This window comes from Ammodytes marinus, assembly GCF_949987685.1.
Source record: "Ammodytes marinus genome assembly, chromosome: 23".
In the NCBI taxonomy this organism is placed as follows: Eukaryota; Metazoa; Chordata; class Actinopteri; order Uranoscopiformes; family Ammodytidae; genus Ammodytes; species Ammodytes marinus.
Window position 1 is genome coordinate 21,886,232 of NC_137227.1, and position 20,386 is coordinate 21,906,617.

At 37.5% G+C, this 20,386-nt stretch overlaps 1 protein-coding gene across 1 annotated transcript; it reads right to left on the bottom strand.

Moving 5' to 3' along the window:
- Positions 1-3,061: 3,061 nt before the first annotated feature.
- LOC307269155 (myelin protein zero-like protein 3) lies at positions 3,062-6,426 on the bottom strand. The gene is made up of 3 exons (XM_080052001.1): positions 6,341-6,426; positions 4,973-5,323; positions 3,062-4,864 (listed from the first exon to the last, which is right to left on the bottom strand). Exons 1-3 carry the CDS (start codon positions 6,423-6,425, stop codon positions 4,653-4,655), a joined length of 648 nt encoding a protein of 215 aa, XP_079908127.1. The 5' UTR covers position 6,426; the 3' UTR covers positions 3,062-4,652.
- Between the last annotated feature and the right edge of the window lie 13,960 nt (positions 6,427-20,386).

Sequence of the window (20,386 nt, forward strand, 5' to 3'; positions counted from 1 at the left end):
TGTGTAAATAACACAGAAGCAAGCAAAGCCGGCATATTGGAGTGATGTTGTTCCGTCAATATGCCGCAATCTCTGTGTAAAAGGGGCTAATGATTCATCAGAGATCCCACACTGGAGAGAAGCCGTACAGCTGTGACCAATGTGGGAAAAGCTTTGCTCGATCAGCAGACCTAAAAGTCCACAAACGTATTCACTCTGGAGAGAAACTCTTCTCTTGTGAGAAATGTGGGAAAACTTTTTCAACATCATCTACCTATAATAAACACCACAGAATCCACACCAGAGAGAAACCGTACAGTTGTGACCTATGTGGTAAAACTTTCTCTTGTTGTTCTCACCTGCGGTCACACCAACGTATTCACACCGAAGAAAGGCCGTACAGCTGTGACCAGTGTGGAAAAACTTTCACTCAGCCAGGATCCCTCAAAGTCCACCAACGTATTCACACCGAAGAAAGGCCGTACAGCTGTGACCAGTGTGGAAAAACGTTCACTCAAGCAGGACACCTCAAAGTCCACCAACGTATTCACACCGGAGAAAAGCCGTACAGCTGTGAGGACTGTGGTCAGAGATTCACCCTGCAAGGTAATTACAATAATCACAGAAACATCCACACAAAAGAAAAAATCTACCCATGTCAGTATTGTGCGAAAGTCTTCAGTTGCAGCAGAACATTCCGGTCTCATGAGCTTATCCACACTGGACTCAAACAGTACCAATGTCAACACTGTGACAAACGGTTCTACACATCGTCTAACCTCTCAGTGCATGAGCGAATCCACACAGGACACAAACCGTACTGTTGCATCAAATGTATGAAAAGCTTCACCTCAAACGCCACCCTGAAGAAACACAAGTGTGTTTAAACCTGGACACATCAGCCCATGATGTGTGAAATCCTCCATGCATTTCATTTTATTTAAGAATTCAATGAACTAACACAAGATTTTTTTTTTTTTTTTTTTTTCAAGATTCAAGATACTTTATTTTGTCATTGTACCAAAACAACGAAATTTAGTTTACAGTTATACCCCACCAAGAGACATTGAGTGACAATAAACAAACATGGGAGACGGGGGGATACACTGAAGAGTCGGCAGCGTGCGCTGCGCCCCTTAAAGTAGGAAGGATAAAGAGAACATCAGGGAAGACAGGTTAAAAAAAATGCTTCTCTCACACTCGCTCCTTGGTCACACTTCATTTATGAATTTCCGACATTTCTGAAATTTTTACTTTATTTTGTTCAGAATCGTGGCAGTGCAGAATGCCTACCTCCATGAAGGGGTGACCTTCTCATTTTATTTCCAAGTTATACAATAATTTAGACGAGTGAATATTATATTCCATTTCTAACAAGTGTGTTATGAAAAATTAATTATACACTGCTCCTTTCTAAATGGTGAAAAAAAGAGGTTTGAAAAAGTTCCTGTTCCCATTTGGAACAGAAAAATCAATTGAAATGTTCCAAATGCAATGAGAAAAGGTATTATTTCCCATAAATATCCGATGCATTGAATGTAGTAAAACATGAAAAAATCTAAAATATTCATGATGTAAACTTTTATATACAGTATATAAATATGAATCATTTTCTGCCTTTGGTTTCAGGTGTCAGGCTTTCAAGGGTTAAATCTTGTTTTCACAGAGAGGTGAAAACTCGACTTTACAGCAACTTTTTGAAACTGAATGAAACTGTAGCATCCATTTCTTTCAATACTTTACAAATAGGTCACATCAATCAGCATGGTTTGATATGAATTAAGTGACACTTATTATTCTTGTCTTCATAGTTGTTTATTTTGAATCAGCTGAAATAAAATGATTACAAAAAAGACTTTAAAGTAGTTATTCTAGCTTTTTCTATCGACCCAAAGTAACTGATGTTTTTATTCATGTTTGGTTTTTGAAAAATTGTTCTTTTATCACTTTTAGAACGACCCTGAAGCCAACACTGTATTCTTGTATAATCATCTTTTTCTACTTATTTTTCTACTTTTTAATGTTGCCTTTTAAAATACCGTAAAAGTTGTGTATCTTTCCAATGTATATCTCTTCTTGCATCAATCACTTTTTTATTGTTCAAAACCATTTATTATTTTGGATCAATTTGAAGTTTTGTTGTATTCAAAAAACCTTCTGTTCATTCTCACTAGAAACTGGTTCATTTAGATATTTCTATAGTCATCTCCATCTTTATTTTGGAGTGATTTTTTTTTGAATGTTTGAATTTAACATTATGTCATTTCATGTTATTTCCAGATTCTTATTTGAGCTGTTTTTGCATTTCATTAAAGATTGAATAAACAAAATACATTTCGGCTTTGTTTCTGTGGAACAGATAAAACACACATCTGTATTTCACATGCATTTTTTTTTATCAGAGTTATTAAGGCAAAACAATAATGTACTTTTTTCTGTTTGTCATGTAATAAAAACATGTTGGGTATAGACTAACCCTAAAACATCCGAGAGGAATATGGAGAGTAACCTTATTTTTAAGAGTTAATCTGACCCCATCAGATTACTATGGAGAAACTGGGGTGTTGGGATGGTTAGGAGTTTGAAAACAAATTTACATATTTCCTTATTGGATAATTTTGTATTTTTGCACTGTTCATGCTTTAATTGACAGAGAACGATGATATAGGGTAGAGAAGGGTTTGCGTGCAGATAATGACCTGGGCTAACCCTTATTAACTGCACATAGTTTTCTTTTAACCCTTTAGCCGCCATAACATAATGAACAGTGTTATTTTTTTTTTAAATCTGAGGGATTGTAACCTTCACAAGATTTTCCTGAAGCATCGAGTGTGTTTTGGTTATCTGAACAGTTTATCAGATATTTTAAGACGTGACGCAACAAGTTGAGCCACTTCTGGTAAACAACTTTTTTATAAAGATCACACAACATGAACCCTGCTCCTCCACATTATCATTGAACCAGAGTCACAAAGAACAAAGATTAAAAAAATAATAATAATCTGAGTGGCTTCATTTTATTTTTAGAAAATCTTGAGCTGTATGCGTTTTACATATGTACAAAGAAAATTGCTTTACAGGTTAAGAAAACATCAACACAGCGTTATAGACAGACAGGACATTCAATACAGAGATACAAATAGTACATGACATAAAAAATAAAGTAACATGTGCAGCATTGTCGGAAATTAAAAAGCAAAGTGCAAGAGATGTTCCCTCCTGATTTAATACAAGTCCTTAAGAATCAGACTGATTGTCTGTTTATGTGGCATGTCAGAGGATGAATACAGTAGATGGGCAGCAGACACAGGCATGTACAGTATGTATAAGGCTGAACGGTTTAGAGAGAATATCTAATCCTGATTTCATGCCAATTCAAAGCAAATGAGGAAAATCAGGATTTCTTCCTGGGGAAAAAAAAACTCAATTTTAATTCCAATTTCCTCAAAAGATTATCAACATTGAATGAAAAACAGGGACAGTGAACATTAACATACTTAATGCACAAAAGTGTAGTTTTCATTACCAGTCCCTTTACCTGAAGTTAATGGGCATCCTACATTTAAAACATATACATGTTCAATATCAGATAATAGAATGTTACATTAGATCAGCGTAAAGATGTGAAGAATACAATGTACACAATTACAGCTGTTTCTTTACATACTGAAGCTTGTAAAAGATATGATTTAATCATTTCTCTCCTGATATGATTGTGTGTTCTGCTCACCTTCAGTTCACAGAGACAAAAAGACCCGTTCATTAAAACATGAATGGATGTTTTTGTTTGTCTTTACTGCTGTTATGATCGGTTGTTTTTATTTATCTAACAAGAGTGGAAGCTTTTCAGGTTTTAGAACATTTTGAATATTGTGTCTGACTGACGACAAAACCATAGTAAAAGCTTATTAATTATTGATAATGACCTATGTGTATAGCTAAAGGAAGTGGTGACAGTACAACTTACAATGAATGCATTAAGCTCAGGAGCAGAAAAAAATACTTCTTTGTTTACTTCTTTTTGGCATCTATTAATATAATCTTGTTACATGAAGTCTTCCACAGACATGTAAGCCTGCAGATCATTAAGTTCTACTGGTGTACAGTTACAGCTCTCTACTGCTCTCAATTGAAGAGGAACAAAGTGCTGTGATCCTGTAATGCAAAATGTAGCAACTGCCGTTTATGCCTAAAAACCTGCTAAAACATAAACTGTTGGCTATCTCATATGTCACCAATAAAGTCTCCTGAGGGATATATCTGTCTTCATCCCTGTTTGTTGGGCCTGTCATGATTTAACAGCTGCTTCTAAGCTCACAGAGGATCTTTGTTTGAATGTACACAACTGCATGCGTGGACGGAGGGCCAACAACTCCGGCAGGACACCCCAAACTTCCCTATGTCGGGTCACATTAACCTGCTCATCCTGGGGGATCATGAGGCGTCCCCAGGCCTTCACTAGTCCTGGGTCTTCCTCCTACCAGCTGTAAGTGCCTGACAGCCAGGGGGCATCCTAATCCTGTCCAGCCGCCTGTTCTGTTCACATTATGTCTGCGTGTTCAGTTAATTTAATACATTAGCTGTTATTAAAGCGCAATTATTTGTATAAAATAAATCATGCGTAACAGCAGCAGAATACACAAACTTTCAGGAGTAAACAGATCTGAGAGCTTTCAGTGAGGCTTATGAGCTGCTTCACCAACAGGATGTCTGCATGATTTTTGCCATGTAACACCTTTACAATATACAACCAAACTGACAACAATAACAACCAGAAGAAGCGCACCAAAAACTGACAGACCAATTACGAGTCCAGGGTATACACCAGGTTTTTCTCCATTGGGTTTTCCTCCAGCCCCATTTGTTCCTTCCAGAATTTTTCCATCTGCAGAGTAGAAAGCAGGTGTGAATATCAGCAAGTCTCAACTCTACATACTACATAATATTTAATATATAATACACAAACTCACGAGTATCATCTCCATTAACTCACCTGAGCTATTCACGGTCAGGTCGGTGAGCTGCCTGATGTCAATGCGTTCTGGGCTGCTGATCAAGATTTGACACTCGTATGTTCCAGAATCCTTGAGGGAGATGTTTGTCAAAGTGACAGAAACATCTCCTCCCTTCATCTCTGGATCCCTCAGCTTCACTCGACCTTGGAAAGATGGATGCTGGTAGTTTTCTTGTGGGCGCTTGTTTCGATAAAAGAACACATAGCCGTCTTCTGCCTTCAGGTCAGTTCTGCTCCACTCTAACTGTGTGATCGAATAACCACTGGGAGCCCGACAAGGAAGAGTCACATCCTCTCCGGGCCTCGCTGTTACCTCCTGAGGATCTGAACCTGAAACAGAGATAGTTAGAAATCACAAATTAATTTCAAGATCCGTCCGGTCTGTCGCATGCATATTCTGTGATGTGGAAACTCTCAAAAAAAAAATTCAACAAATCAGAAAAACCTTTAGTTGTAGGTCTTAACTATCAGCATGAAAACAATGTTACTAAACCATGAACAAAAGAGAACAGTTCAACATTTCACAATACTTGGGTCCGCTAACTGCAGATTTTAACGGAATAACAATCAGCTGCGTACATATTATTGGATACAACAATTATTGGATCAATTCTGTTGCAGGTCATCTAATGCTATCACACGTTTATGGGGACAAATAGGAGCATATAACTGCAAAATCTGTTGAAAAATCTAAAAAGAGCTGAATAACAACACTGACTAAAAAAACGTGTATAGCCAAACCTATTCATTAAAACTTACCCCACCCCCTTAAAACAAACCTAGACCCAAAACTGTTGTTACCCACAGCTTCCCCGTGTTATCAGTTGTTTGTTCTTGTTTTTCTCTTTTTAATATATGTGTGTTTACCTATACATAAAAGATCCACTTAGACTCTGAGCAGATAAAAGGAAGCTTGTTCACATGAGAAAAACAAACAGCTTTTCAGATGCATTTACTGTGGTAAAGCAACGTGAAATGTGAAAAGAGGAAACTGATCTGTGTGTGATCAAGAACAAACACAGCTGATCTAAATGTGATTGGCTGTATGTAAAGCATAAACAGTTGAAATTTGTATATTTTTTTCCTTTGCAGAAAAGTTGTGTTGTTCACTGTGTAATGCATATGATGCTTAATGACAAAACACAATATTTTTCTAATACTACAATAAGTTATTGAAATATCTGTTAAATAAAAACAGTAATCCGCTGCTGAGTAACTTGACACCATGCCAGCTGTTCCCCTCCTACGGTTTTGTTTTGATCACAGTATGACTCATGCTGAATGCACTGCCAATGCAAAACTATGCACACACACACACACACACACACACTAACACACACGCCTCACCTTCTAATGCACAGACTAGAGTGAAGGCCAGAACACAGATCAAAGTCTGCAGACAAAAAACTGCGTATTTAGCCATGACAGTCATGTTGTTGTTGTGATCCGAGACCGAGAAGAAGGGCTGGACTTACTGCTGCGTTCAAGTGTTGTTGGATAATCCGTTGCTGACTATAATATAACTATAATACAATTCAACACCAGAGCTCTACATACACTTATATCTTTAAACAGTTTATAACTACTTTGTCAGGAATTTGTAAAAGTAATTTGATTAAATCGTTGTTTATTATCCTACAGATGTCGTGTGTGTGTTTGTGTGTGTGTGTATGTGTGTATTGAACCACCAGGGGGCATAAGACATCACAAAAATAACAGCTGCTATGACGTATGTTAAACACCTAAGAAATGACTTAAATCCGAAGTTAATTTCAATGATATCACAAAATGTGAACATCTAAAGTTTTTTCTTATCAAATCCAAAAACAAGCAGGAGCAGTTATTGTCGCTTGAATATCTGTGTCCTCCAACAATGCAACAGACAAAACGGAACACACACAAGAATCTCAGACACAAAGAAAAAAAATAAGGCTGTTGGGAAGGCCAAAGGAGGTCCACTCCGGTACTAGCAAGGTAAAGTGGCCAGTAGCTTGTATATATAAAGACACTCACCTTCGTCCCTTAGGTAAAAACGGTTTCTCAGTTATAAATAAATACATGGCTTGGAGAAATCTTCCTTGCCGCCGGGGCGAAGCTGAGTGTTTCCCCGTCCCTGCAGCGAAATAATCCGGATCACTCATTTCCACTCATTTAAAAAGTGAATAAAACTCCTCAAGGCTTTTAAAAGGCACCAAACTGCATCCGTCTGTCTCCATACTGCTCGCTATGAATGAGGACATGTGACGAAACACCGACATCCTCCTTTTTTTCCTCACAACTTTATTTACAAAAACAAAGCATTGTTGCTGCCTCTGAACATTTCCAAGACGACCCTAAAAACGTATCAGTCCCCATCCCGTTTCACTATTAGTCCTATAAAAGCGCTATATAAAGTTAAGTTATTATTATATAGTAAACAATTATCAGATCTCTTGTCTATTTGTTTTTATTAATTACTAATCAGTCATCAGAATTCACAAATTATCTTTTTGAATCTCAGGTTATTGAACGTCCTGTAGTGTGTTTTCAATCAGTATGTGTTACTTAAATAAACCCACTCGTGGTTCATGGGGCATTTTTTCCTGTTTACTGCAGAGAGCAAAAACCACAAAACCCCCAGCCTCACACTCATAGAGAGGAAGGAGAAAGGTTTCACTGCTCATTCACTTTGTGCTGCAATGGCACGAATATCTCCTCTGTGCCTGCTCCGTGAGTACCATGTGTCCTTTCAACTGGAATAATATTTTAGAGTATGATGGCTGTATTTGGAGAACAGTGAAAAATAGATACAAGATAGATTATTGGTCACCACAAGGAGGAAAAACCGGCTTAACTTAGAGTAACAATACAACAAATAACGCAAAAGCAGAAATAATTTAAGATTGAGACATTTTTCTCACTTAATAGAAAACTAAATCAGTCATTTTACTTCAAATGGTTCTTGATTTGTTGGAACTTTAAGCGTCTGAGTTTCCTGCCATGAAAACACATCCTGCATCAAGATCTTTGTTGTGGTCTGTTGTAGGCTTGTGACCTGCTGACTTTTGGTTGCACCTCAACAATTAAGTTTCCATCATCAGAAGCTTTTTGACATTTTACTGATTTATAATAATCGATGAAGTAACCAGTCTCCTCTCTCCTCAGTACTGACCTCTCTGCTCTGCTGCACAACAAACCGAGGTTAGTGAACGTGTTACATGAATATACTATATATACTAAAATATACAGTATGTACATATACTGAATAAACTGAAATATATACATTTATAGGATTCAGACCTGAGTAAAGGCTTTAATAATAACTATATAAAAACAGCATTCTTTTCACTGCGAGTCTTGTTTGCTCATTAATGATCAGAGGAAAAAGGACACAGTTTTATAAATATTTAAATGTCCCTCATATTCTCTTTAAATAAAGTCAAATTGGTCAGTTTATCAATAGATTTGTAAAGCTCTCTCGAAATGTAAGTTCATCAAATAAATGTAATGGATTAGACCTTTCCACAAGTACTCTTCTCGCTGGCCTCTGCAGTGGGAGTTGGTCTTCATTTAGAAATTCCAAATAGTCCATGCTCTCTCACAAACACCACTAAGCTGAAGTTAAACCTGCCTCTTTAAAATCATTAATTTAAGCTCAAAGTTAGACCTAGAGTAGCTCTAGTCGTCCGTCATGCAATTGGCTTTTTTGAATCCAGAATATCTTTAATCAAGGACTATTTTAAAATGAGTCCGTTCAAGTAGTTTTAAATGAATCCAGCTCAAACAGGCATTTTAGTCTCGGACTAGGCTAAAGTCTTGTCAATAATGTTGAATTTTGAGAAATTTGAATGATTTTTCTAGTTGAAATATTTATAGAAAGACATGAAAAATGTTTTAAAAAGTGTGAAATGATCCTGTAATAGGCAGAATGAGTTTTTGAATATTTAAATTTAGCATTATATCATGATATTTCCAGATTCTTATACTACTTAAAGTTTTGAGCTTTTTTTTACATTTGATTTAATATTGGACTTAATCAGTAAAATAACTTTCAGCTTTGTTTCTGTAGAACAGATGAAACACACAGACACATCTGTATTTCACATGCATTTTATTATCAGAGTTATTAAAACATCAGAACAAAAATATATCCATTTTCAGTTTGTCACAATATAAAATGTACATGTTTGTACAATATACACCTACATGTAGGTGACAGAATACATTAGGTTTTTAGGGTCAGCCATAGTACTGCACCCTTTGAAATGTAGATACCAGCCACCACTAGTTTTACTACTAGCACCCTCTTGTCCGGTTCTGGGGACCAGACCAGAGACCTCATGGTTACTGGGAGGAGGAACCAGAGACCTCATGGTTACTGGGAGGAGGAACCAGAGACCTCATGGTTACTGGGAGGAGGAACCAAAGACCTCATGGTTACTGCGAGGAACCAGAGACCTTACTCTACTGTAGTCTAGTCCATCCTTCCACCCAATGCCTTCTGTATCTTTCTGCTCTGGTGATGTGCTGCCATCTGCTGGCTGCTTCCTGTCACTGTTAAATCCTGTGAAAGAGAGAAAGAGACTGAATCCATTGTTCAGGGCCCTCGCTTGTAAAACGGTGTGTAGAATCCATCCTAAAACATTTCATACTCACAAAAACTCCATTGGGAGTTGCTGATTCACAGAGTCGGGAAAACCTTGAGGGAGCTCTACGCATGGTCAAAGGTTGCCGTGGCAATATGCACACCCTTACGCAGATAATCGTGTTATAAATAACAACGTTTGCGGTGAAAACATTTTTTGTGTTAACTCTCTACTCTACTCTCTCCTGTACAATTAATTTCACCCAGAGTAGTGAATAAATAAAACTGATCAAATGTGAAGAGATGTGTCTTTGTCTCATATTCATTTTTTTAATATGTTTGAGACACGGGGTCAAAGGCATTCAGGAAAAATAACCCTAAGCCAGCCTTAGCTCCGCGGGCGAGGCCCTTCCTACTGTTCCAAGGTCGAGGCTCAAGACTAGAGGTGATCGGGCCTTCTCCACCAGGGCACCTCGGCTTTGGAACAACCTGCCCGCGGAGATAAGGCTGGCTGAATCAGTAACCTCTTGTAAATCACTTCTTAAAACACATTTTTATAGACTTGCTTTTACGTGATGCCGTATATATTTATTCTTTTTATTGTCTTCCTCAATGTCTTTTTATCCTAGCACCTATTAATCTTGTTTGGTTTGTTGTGTTGTGTGTGTATATATGAGTATGTGTATTTATCTTTTTGTATGTGTGTTTTTTGATTAATATGTATTAATTTGATTGTACTTGCTCGTATGTATTTTGTTAAAGCACTTTGTAAACCAATGTTTTCAAAGGTGCTATATAAATAAAGATATTATTATTATTATTATTATTATTATTATTATTATTATTATTATTATTATTATTATTATTATTATTATTATTATTATTATGTCTTTCCACACTCTCTAATAAAGCATGACAATAATTAATTTTCATACAAATTAACAAACAAAATGAAATGCTAGATGAGCCCAATATTTTCATATTAAAATTCTGACTCAAAGCCAGTTCATTTGTTTAGCACAAATCAGACACAAGGCAATTTATAGTGTTTTACAGAAGCAGGAAATACTAGAATATAAGACAGAAGTAAACGTTAAAATCGCATTTTATAGATTGAACAAGTAAATAATAAAAAATAAAAAAGTAATAATAAACAATAAAATAAATGAAACAAGTGGACAGTTTTAATAAAGTAATATTTACACACAATGAAAACCACAAATGAAAATAAACTGTCTTACACTTGCTTTACCTGTTTTATAGATAAAAAAAGAAAGTGAAATCATAACCAATAACCAAGTCAGCATGAAGATATTGAAAAAAATCGGGGTAACACTTTACAATATGGTAGAAATTGTAGAAACAACTACATAGTTATTTTTTTGTTTTTTTAGTGACTGCTACATGGGCAGTCTTTTATCAATGGTCCCTAAGTACATATCTAGTCTGAACCTGAACATTCTGTAGATGACACTTTTTATTTTTATTTACTTATAGGCCTATTCAAAAATCTCCTTATATGGACTTCTCTTATCATCCCTGCCTTCCAATCCCCATACTTCCCTACTATTTAGTATGTCAGAAAATTATTTAGGATGTCCCAATACATGCACGTCATTTGTAGTATGCTGACAATACATAAATGCCCCACTAACTCCAGTAGCATTTTGGAGAATTCATCTTTATTCTTGACATTTCTCGAGATATTGAAAAAAATAAATCTTATCTGATTTTTAATTTTTTAAAACTATTCTGTACTTTAGTATGTATTGTAGGAAAAAGAAAAAGTATGTGATTTGGAACGCAGGGCATGTTTGCTACACACTGGACATCCGGGTATTTTTCAACTGAATCTGACGTCATGAAGAGGCGTGTCCTGTCTGACCAAACGTCTGTGAGCTCGACACACTAATACCGTCTCTGGTTACTATCTGCTGCCACCGAGGAAGAAGCATGAGTTCTCCACAAACGGTGACTATACAGTTTATGTTACTATGGTGTTATTATGACGTTTCTTCTGTTTTTAGCCCGTTAAAAGCGTTTCTTTATGGGGGAGTTGTTCCTCAGCCTCGTGGGCCTAAGAACAAAGGGTGTCGTATTACTGTCTGTACGGAGCGTAAGCCCCCTGCCGCATATTACTGTCTGTCTGCCTGCGATATCGGGCTATATAAATACAACTGATTAGATTAGAGTTAGTTCTGCTCAAACTGAATCAAAGCGTGTGTTTTTGGAGCGACCTTTGAGCAGAGGAAGTGAACGAGTTGACGAGCAGTTAAAGCTACACAACGTTCTGCCTCGTAATGGCGTCTTGCGTGCATCGCTGTGGTTTGCAGACTACGTGACTGATCGGTTACAGTGGGGCACTTTACAAGATATTTGACCAGATGCACCGCGGCGAAGTCAGTGTGAAGTATTAATATTCGACAAACATAAATCAGCGCCATCTTGTATTTAGTTTCCCCCGCAGTAAGCCGAAGGGGGGGCGGTTAGGAGGGTTGCCAGATCTCGTTAGAGAGACAAGCAACTGGGCCTATAAAAATAAGCCAAAAAAAACCCATATAAAATTCATATCCCTGACAATGTCTACACAAACAGAGCTGATCAGTTAATATGATTTGATTTATTTTGTATTTGAACCATTCCAAAAATACTGCAACTTACACCATTTCTCTTTGTTGGGCCGCCCAAGTAGAGCCTTTGTGTGGGAGCACTGGGCTTCAGCATTGAAATACAAAGAGAAAGAATTACCTCATCTATGTATACATAGGGATGGAGTCAAAGTCACAGTCCAGATTCTGCATCATGGGACCCTGATGAAAAATGTACTACTACTCAGCCTCAGCTCTTCATGTGTGGTTTAGAATATCATCTTAGTAATCATAGGAATTTGAGTTTTAAGTAAGTAAATGTATTCTGAATCATTATGAGCTGTATGCTTGCCCTTTTTAATGTTGCACTAAATATAAACTAAACAAAATGCTAAAAAAAATTGAATATCATGGAATAGTTCAATTTTTCAGAAATTCAATTCAGAAAGTGTAACTTTCATATATTTTAGATTCATTCACCTTAAGTGAAATATTTCAGCCTTTTTTGTTTAACAGAGAGATTAAATTACATACATCTGGTTACAGAAGTTGAGACAGGAAGTCTACAGGCTGGCTGAGCTGAACAGCAGGGGATGAGAAGTACTTAATGCATGCTATGCATCTTGGTCTACTAGCAGGGGGAGTCTGGCATAAGACAATAGGTTGGGTGTAACCTGTCTGAGAGGTGTGGAATACGCTTTCATTAGGCGAGTCCTGCGTGTGTGTGTTTGTGTGTGTGGTGGGGGGGGGGAGGGGGTGAGACAAGCAGGTTTTTCATAAGCCCCTTTTACACAGACAGTGAAAGCCGGGAATATGCTGGAATTTCGGCCCTCCGCCCTGCTGTATAAATGTGACCGTTGCGGAACGAGGGAAGAAAGGTGCGAGGGATTGTTCCGGGAATTTTACTACCTCAGGGGGTAGAAATAGACTCATACACTCTGCAAAATGAAGCGTGGTGGTTTGGATTGAGCAGCTGACCTTATGACCAGCTAGATTATACTCCGTTCCTTTTATTTGGTGATTTTTACGGGACATCAGGCCGCCGTGATTAATGTTAAACACACGTCCTTCAACTGCTAACATGGTCGCATGTTTAGAATGTAGGTTATGGAACGTCAATCACCCCCCTGTTCCGCAACAACAAGCTGGCCGCATTTATACAGAGAGACGGAACTGATTGTGTCGGCAATCTTACTAACCCCCGAGGTAGTAAAATTCCCGGAACAATCCGTTGCGCCGCTCGGCCCCCGTTCCGCAACGGTTGCATTTATTCAGCAGGACGGAGGGCCGAAATTCCGGCATATTCCCGGCTTTCACTGGCTGTGTAAAAGGATCGGATCGCCGCCGCTATTATTCATCCTAAATCTGAGCGTATATCCATCCACACTATATTTCTGTCTACAGTAACGTGACTTCACACACTGTGTGTATGTGTATGTATGTCTGAATGGCAGAGGGCTGCCCTCAAAGAGACTCGCTCACAGCCAACCTGTCACACAAACACACACAGACACAGAGGTGACGCAGTGAGCGGAGGGATTTTGCCAGTTTGTTTGTTTAACTGTCCCAGAGATGTTGGACTCAGCGCGTAGCGAGATCAACCGGCATATCACGGGGACAGTAAAATACGGCCCTCTTACTGCAAGCCCCAGCACTTCTGCTCTCAATTCACCGGCCAGTGTTGTTGTTGTAAAGCAGCTGACCGGCGCAACGCTAAATGTTTACGTCACACCTGACGCTGCTTACAAGCACCTCTTTCATTCCGGAACGCTGTGTAAAAGGGGCTACTGATGCACCAACATGCCGGCTTTGCTTGGTTCTGTGTAAATAACACCTAACCAAGCAGAGCCGGCAAATTGCCGCTCTTTCGTTCCGTCAATATGCCGCAATCTCTGTGTAAAAGGGGCTAATGACTTATTGGTACCAAAATATTGGAATTAAGAGTTTACTTTCTGTGCTCTGCAGTCATGACAATGACACGTTCAAAAGTGTAGCTTACTAAAATATTTGCAATGGAATGCAGCTGAAGGAGGTACACCAGCACCCTCATGAAACCTTACAAACTCAACATCATAAAGCATTAATGATCGTATCAATATGTATCTGCATGCTGATATCGTGCTGCAACTAACTATTATTTTCTTATCGATTAGTCTATCGTTTTTTTATTAATCTAGTTTATTTCTTCCTTACTTGATTATTATAATGGATTTACCCAAAAAAAACTTTAAAAACTTTTAATTCATATTTCAATATTTTATTTTATCATATTCTCTTTAAAACAAATGTAAAAACAAAGTCTGTACTGCAGCTGTAAGATGCTGGCCTGTTAGAGAGCTCAGCAGACATCAGCTATGTGCATGGGTTTAGTGAAAATAGTAATCTAGTGCTATGTCTGCTCCTGAGGCACAGACACGTAAGCATATGGGAATAAACAAAGTGTCATATTTCATTATATTTTATCACTGCTGTTTTATATTAATAATACTTCCACAGATGAGATAGGTCACTGTATATAATGGCAACCTGAACCAGAGAATCAGTGTTTTTACTTACTATCTTGACTTGGTTGTGACATGGATTTATTTCATCACATCATGGAGTCATGTTTAGGGCCCTATGAAATCCGTTTATTTTTTTCTCCAAATTCCGTTTTTTGACAATTAACACTCATTTCATCATCGGAACGAGTGTCTAATTAATGCGAACAAATAATATTCTAACAATTTAATCAGATATAAGACTACATTTAAAATACATCACAACATTGCACTGTTTTTAGTGCTTCAAATAAAAACATCTAGGCTACATGACTGTAAAACGAAAACAGATGTGTTGGGTATAACAGAAAATAAAGCCATTACATTTTTTTTTGCATAAATAATAAAGTCCTTATTAACTTTTCAAGAAGCTGGACGAGAGTGAATATTGGACAGGCTTTATAGGCCAATGGCTTTTACATGTGAGACAGCCCTCTTAGCTTCAGTGCCCCTGACTCCTGGAACAACTTACAGCAACACATTAAACTAAATAACTTCATATCCTTTAACCAATTTAAACAAACTATCTTAAATCTGCCAAACTCGGATCCACTGGCTTTTACTGGCCCCTTGTATATTTCCACTGGCCCTGCACACACTTTTTGTTCTTCATAATTTAGTGTCAATTATAATACATGTATTAGAAAAATAAAGAAAAATAACCAAATCTAAAGGGAATATATATAGCCTACTGTAACAGTACTATAGATATTCCCTTTAAATTTGGTTATTTTTCTTTTAGTTCATTATATGAAATATTGATATTGCTCATACACATAATATAAAACCAGGAAAACATATTGAATTTGAAACCTACAACTGAAAGTATGTTGAAGGGGTCGGCCAGTATTTTAAAGTCCAATAGTTTGATTGTTTTTATTCTTGAATTTAATGAATAGTTCACCTGCAGAAGTCATGTTCAAACATAAAAAAAATTAAAATAAGAGATGAAGGTCTGATCAGTCTTTGTGGTGTGGTAGGCTGTTTTTATTACTTTCTCTATATGCATTAGGGATGTGAATGTGTTGACCGAATGACCGGTTTTCCACTTGCGCTCAAGTTGACTTTAAAAATAGAATAGAAATCCGAAAATCAGGGGGTTATGTTTTTTTAATAGGAGATTTCACCGTGTATGCGAGTTCACGTCTGGTAGTGAGCGCGCTGCAGGAGCGTCACTTCAGCATGAAGTGTCAGCTTCACATAAGCCATGTCGGCAGACAAACTGCACGACTATATGAACTGTCCAGTGAGCCGAGTCCCTCGTTAGTTTCTGTCTACAACCGACACAATCACCGGAGATGCATTCACAGCGTTTAAATAAAGCCTCTCATTTGTATTACCATTGGGGCTTTAATGCAAATACTGTAACATTACGGCGGCAGCTAAAGGAAAAGCGCAGTTTTCACTTTTATTTTCTGCACCTCAACCTCTGCTTTGGGAAGGAAAAAAGGGGGCAAAGTAAGTCGATTGATTTGTCAACTCGCAGGCGGACGGTAGGCAGCTCTGCCAACGGAGCGAGAGTGCGCCCGCTTGTTGCTCTGCCTGTCAAAACGCCCACGCATCGTTTGTCCACTGGCCTTTCATTAAAAAATATATTATATATTAGGTTTATTATATTGATAAACACTGCTTTCATTACGACTCTCAACGCGCATTTCAATGAACCATGATGTAGTCTACAAAAATATACTGAACTGTGATTGGCCGTTACTGGCCCGGGCGGGCCAGTGACTGGCCAATCAACTTTCCCTGTATATGATTTTACTGGCCCCGGGCCATTGGTTATGTCGAACCCTGCCACCGTGTTGCCTAGTCCTTCGTTTCCGCTTCTGTCCCACGCTGCTCTGTTTACTTTCTGCTGTAGTGATTCGGTTACACAACTAGCTGGAGCAAAGTAAAATTCCGCTGCTGCTGAGAAAGTAGTCCCTCAAAATGCGATGATTCATGCGATGCGAGGTTGGTTTTATTTCTAACATTATTCTATCAACACAGACATTTACATCGATAGTCTAGCGTTATAATTGATAAGCCTCAGGTGCACTGTGGAGTGGGTAAGACTGTTTTAGTAGCAGGCTAATTAGACCCCAATCCTGTGCGCTAGCCTAGCACGAGCAAACTCTGCAACTAGAAGGACTGAATGAAATGTGTTAAACTGTCTCCAATGATAAAGAACACTTAGGCTAACTTGGGAATCAGGCCCTATGTCCAAAATTCCAAACTATCCCTTTAATGACTTCAAAACAGTAAACTTTTACCATGATTACGTGCTTTTAGATGCTTTAATCATATGCCGTATGTATAAACAGACCATATTATTAACAATACATTTAGTTATGTACATGCCAGAGTTACGTTTATGGATAAATTAGTAAGTAAACATTGAATAGACAGATTTGTTAAAGGGGTTTGGCACCGTGTGTTACATTACCGGTACTGCAGCCAGGCTCTACTTTTCACGGCAGTAGTTTGGTCTTTAGATGTCGCCAAACCAAAATTCCTCACTAGTTCTGCTTTAATTTCAACCGTGTTGTAGCCTATTCCTTTGCCTTGGAAACTGAATTTCACCAAAATAATGGCGAATTCCGTGTTAACAGTAGATTCCGTTTTTATTGCCCGATTCCGTCCGCGTTCTTGTTATCGCGGAAATCATAGGGCCCTACATGTTTCTATCAGTGTGGAGAAGAGAGAAATATCTGAACGTATTTAGTGATTGAAACATCACTCAAACTTTAGCAATAGTCTGCAATGTTAGTTTGAGCCATTTCTTTTCTTAAGCATGAGTAAATATTATATTTATATGTATATATTATATTTCTATGTATAAATTAATAAACAGAGCAAATATAAACGGCCGAATGACAAAGTGAGATGACATGTACATTATCTGTATTGTTGTCGGTATCCATAAAATCCAAACAATTCCCATCCTTACTGCCAACCCTGTCTGCACATCTCTGCCTCACTCATACTCTGTCTTTGTATTTCTGCCTGTCTGTCGCTACAGAAACAAAAAGGAACAAAGAAACCTAAACCTCACTGCTGTCAACAGTGTAAGAAAGACTTCAGCTCGAGGTCAGTCTTAATGATTCATCAGAGATCACACACTGGAGAGAAGCCGTACAACTGTGACCAATGTGGGAAAAGTTTTGCTCGATCAGGAGACCTAAAAGTCCACCAACGTATTCACTCTGGAGAGAAACTCTTCTCATGTGAGAAATGTGGGAAAACTTTTTCAAGATCATCTACCTATAATAAACACCAAAGAATCCACACCGGAGCATACAGTTGTGACCTATGTGGTAAAACTTTCTCTTGTTCTTCTCGCCTGCGGTCACACCAACATCATCACACCGGACTGAGACCGTTCAGCTGTGACCAGTGTGGGAAAACCTTCACTCTGCCAGAATCCCTCAAAGTCCACCAACGTATTCACACTGAAGAAAGGCCGTACAGCTGTGACCAGTGTGGAAAAACGTTCACTCGTTCACATCACCTCAAAAGCCACCAACGTATTCACACTGGAGAGAAGCCGTACAGCTGTGAGGACTGTGGTCAGAGATTCACCCAGCAAAGTACTTACAATAATCACAGAAACATCCACACAAAGGAAAAAATCTACCCATGTCAGTATTGTGCCAAAGTCTTCAGTTGCCACAGAACATTCCGGTCTCATGAGCTTATCCACAGTGGAGTCAAACAGCACCTATGTCTACACTGTGACAAACGGTTCTACACATCGTTTGAACTCTCACAGCATGAGCGAATCCACAGAGGACACAAACCGTACTGTTGCGTTAAATGTATGAAAAGCTTCACCACAAACTCCTACCTGAAGAAGCACAAGTGTGTTTAAACCTGGACACAACAGACCATGATGTGTGAACTCCTCTGTGCATTTCATTTTATTTAAGAACTCAATGAAGAAACACAAGATCACACTTCATTTAAGAATTTACAACATTTGGGAATTTTGTTCAGAATCGTGGCAGTGCAAAATGGCGGCCTCCATGAAGGGGTGACCTTCTCATTTTAAGGAAATAAAAGAAAAAAGCAACTTTTATTTCCAAGCAGTTATACAATAATTTAAACATGTGTGAATATTATATTCCATTTCTACAAAGTGTGTTATGACAAATTAATTCTACACACTGCTCCTTTCTAAAAGGTGACATTTTTTTTTTTAAGTTCCCGGTCCCATTTGGGGAAAAAAAAATCAATTGAAATGCAATGAAAAACAGTATTCTTTCCCATAAATATCCGATGCATTGAATGTAATAATACATGAAAAAATATAAAATTTCATGATGTAAACTTGTCAGGCTTTCAAGGGTTAAATCTTCTTTTTACAGAGAGGTGAGAACTCGACTTAACAGCAACTTTGTTTGCCATTTTGAAAACTTGAATTAAACTGTAGCGTCAATTTCTTGCAATACTTTACAAATATCGCTCTTTGTAAGGTCACATAAATCAGCATGGTTTGATATGAATAAAGTGACACTTATTATTCTTGTCTTCATAGTTGATTATTTTGAATCAGCTGAAATAAAATGATTACAAAAAAGACTTTAAAGTAGTTATTCTAGCATTTTCTTTTTTTTCTTTAACTGATTTTTTTTTTATTGTTTGGTGTTCTTTTATCACATTTAGAATGGCCCTGAAGCCAACACTGTATTCTTATATAATCATCTTTCTCTACTTATTTTTTACTTTAGTCTTTTAAAATACTGTAAAAGATGTGTATCTTTCTAATGTTAACATATCTCTTGCATCAATTACCTTTTTATTGTTCAAAACCATTTATTATTTTGGATCAATTTGAGGTTTTGTTGTATTCAAAAAAACCTTCTGTTCATTCTCATTAGAAACTGGTTCATTTAGATATTTTTATAGTCATCTCCATCTTTATTTTGGAGTGATTTTTTTGAATGTTTGAATTTAACATTATTTCATATCATGTTATTTCCAGATTCTTATCCTGCGTAGAGTTTTGAGCTATTTCTGCATTTTATTAAAGATTGGACTGAATAAATGAAACACATTTCGGCTTTGTTTCTGTATAACAGGTAAAACATGCATCTGTATTTCACATGCATTTTTTTTATCAGAGTTATTGAGGCATCAGCAAACAATAATGTACTCTTTCTGTTTGTCATGTAATAAAAAAAATGTTGGGTATAGACTAACCCTAAAACACCCATAGAGAGTAACCTAATTTTTAAGATTTAATCTGACCCCATCAGATTACTATGGAGAAACTGGGGTGTTGGGATGGTTAGGAGGTTGAAAACAAATTTACATATTTTCTTATTGGATAATTTTTTTGCACTGTTCATGCTTTAATTGACAGCTAGAGAAAGGTGATATAGGGTAGAGAAGGGTTCACATGCAGAGAATGACCCGGGCTAACACTTAAATACTGCACATAGTTCCCTTTTAACCCTTTAGCCGCCAGAACATGAATAGTGTTATTTTTTGAAAATCTGAGTAATTGTAATTGTAACCTTCAGAAGATTTTCCTGAAGCATCGAGTGTGAGTGTGCTTTGGTTATCTGAACAGTTGATCAGATATTTTAAGACGTGACGCAACAAGTTGAGCCACTTCTGGTAAACAACTTTTTTTGTTTAAAGATTACACAACATGAACCCTGCTCCTCCACATTATCGTTGAACCAGTCACAAAGAACAAAGATTTAAAAAATAA

Coding starts and splice junctions, on each gene's coding strand:
- LOC307269155 (XM_080052001.1), bottom strand. CDS start 6,425: ATGACTGTCATGGCTAAATACGCAGTTTTTTGTCTGCAGACTTTGATC. Junction 5,324..6,340: donor TCTAGTCTGTGCATTAGAAG/GTGAGGCGTGTG, acceptor TCTCTGTTTCAG/GTTCAGATCCTCAGGAGGTA. Junction 4,865..4,972: donor CCTGACCGTGAATAGCTCAG/GTGAGTTAATGG, acceptor TCTACTCTGCAG/ATGGAAAAATTCTGGAAGGA.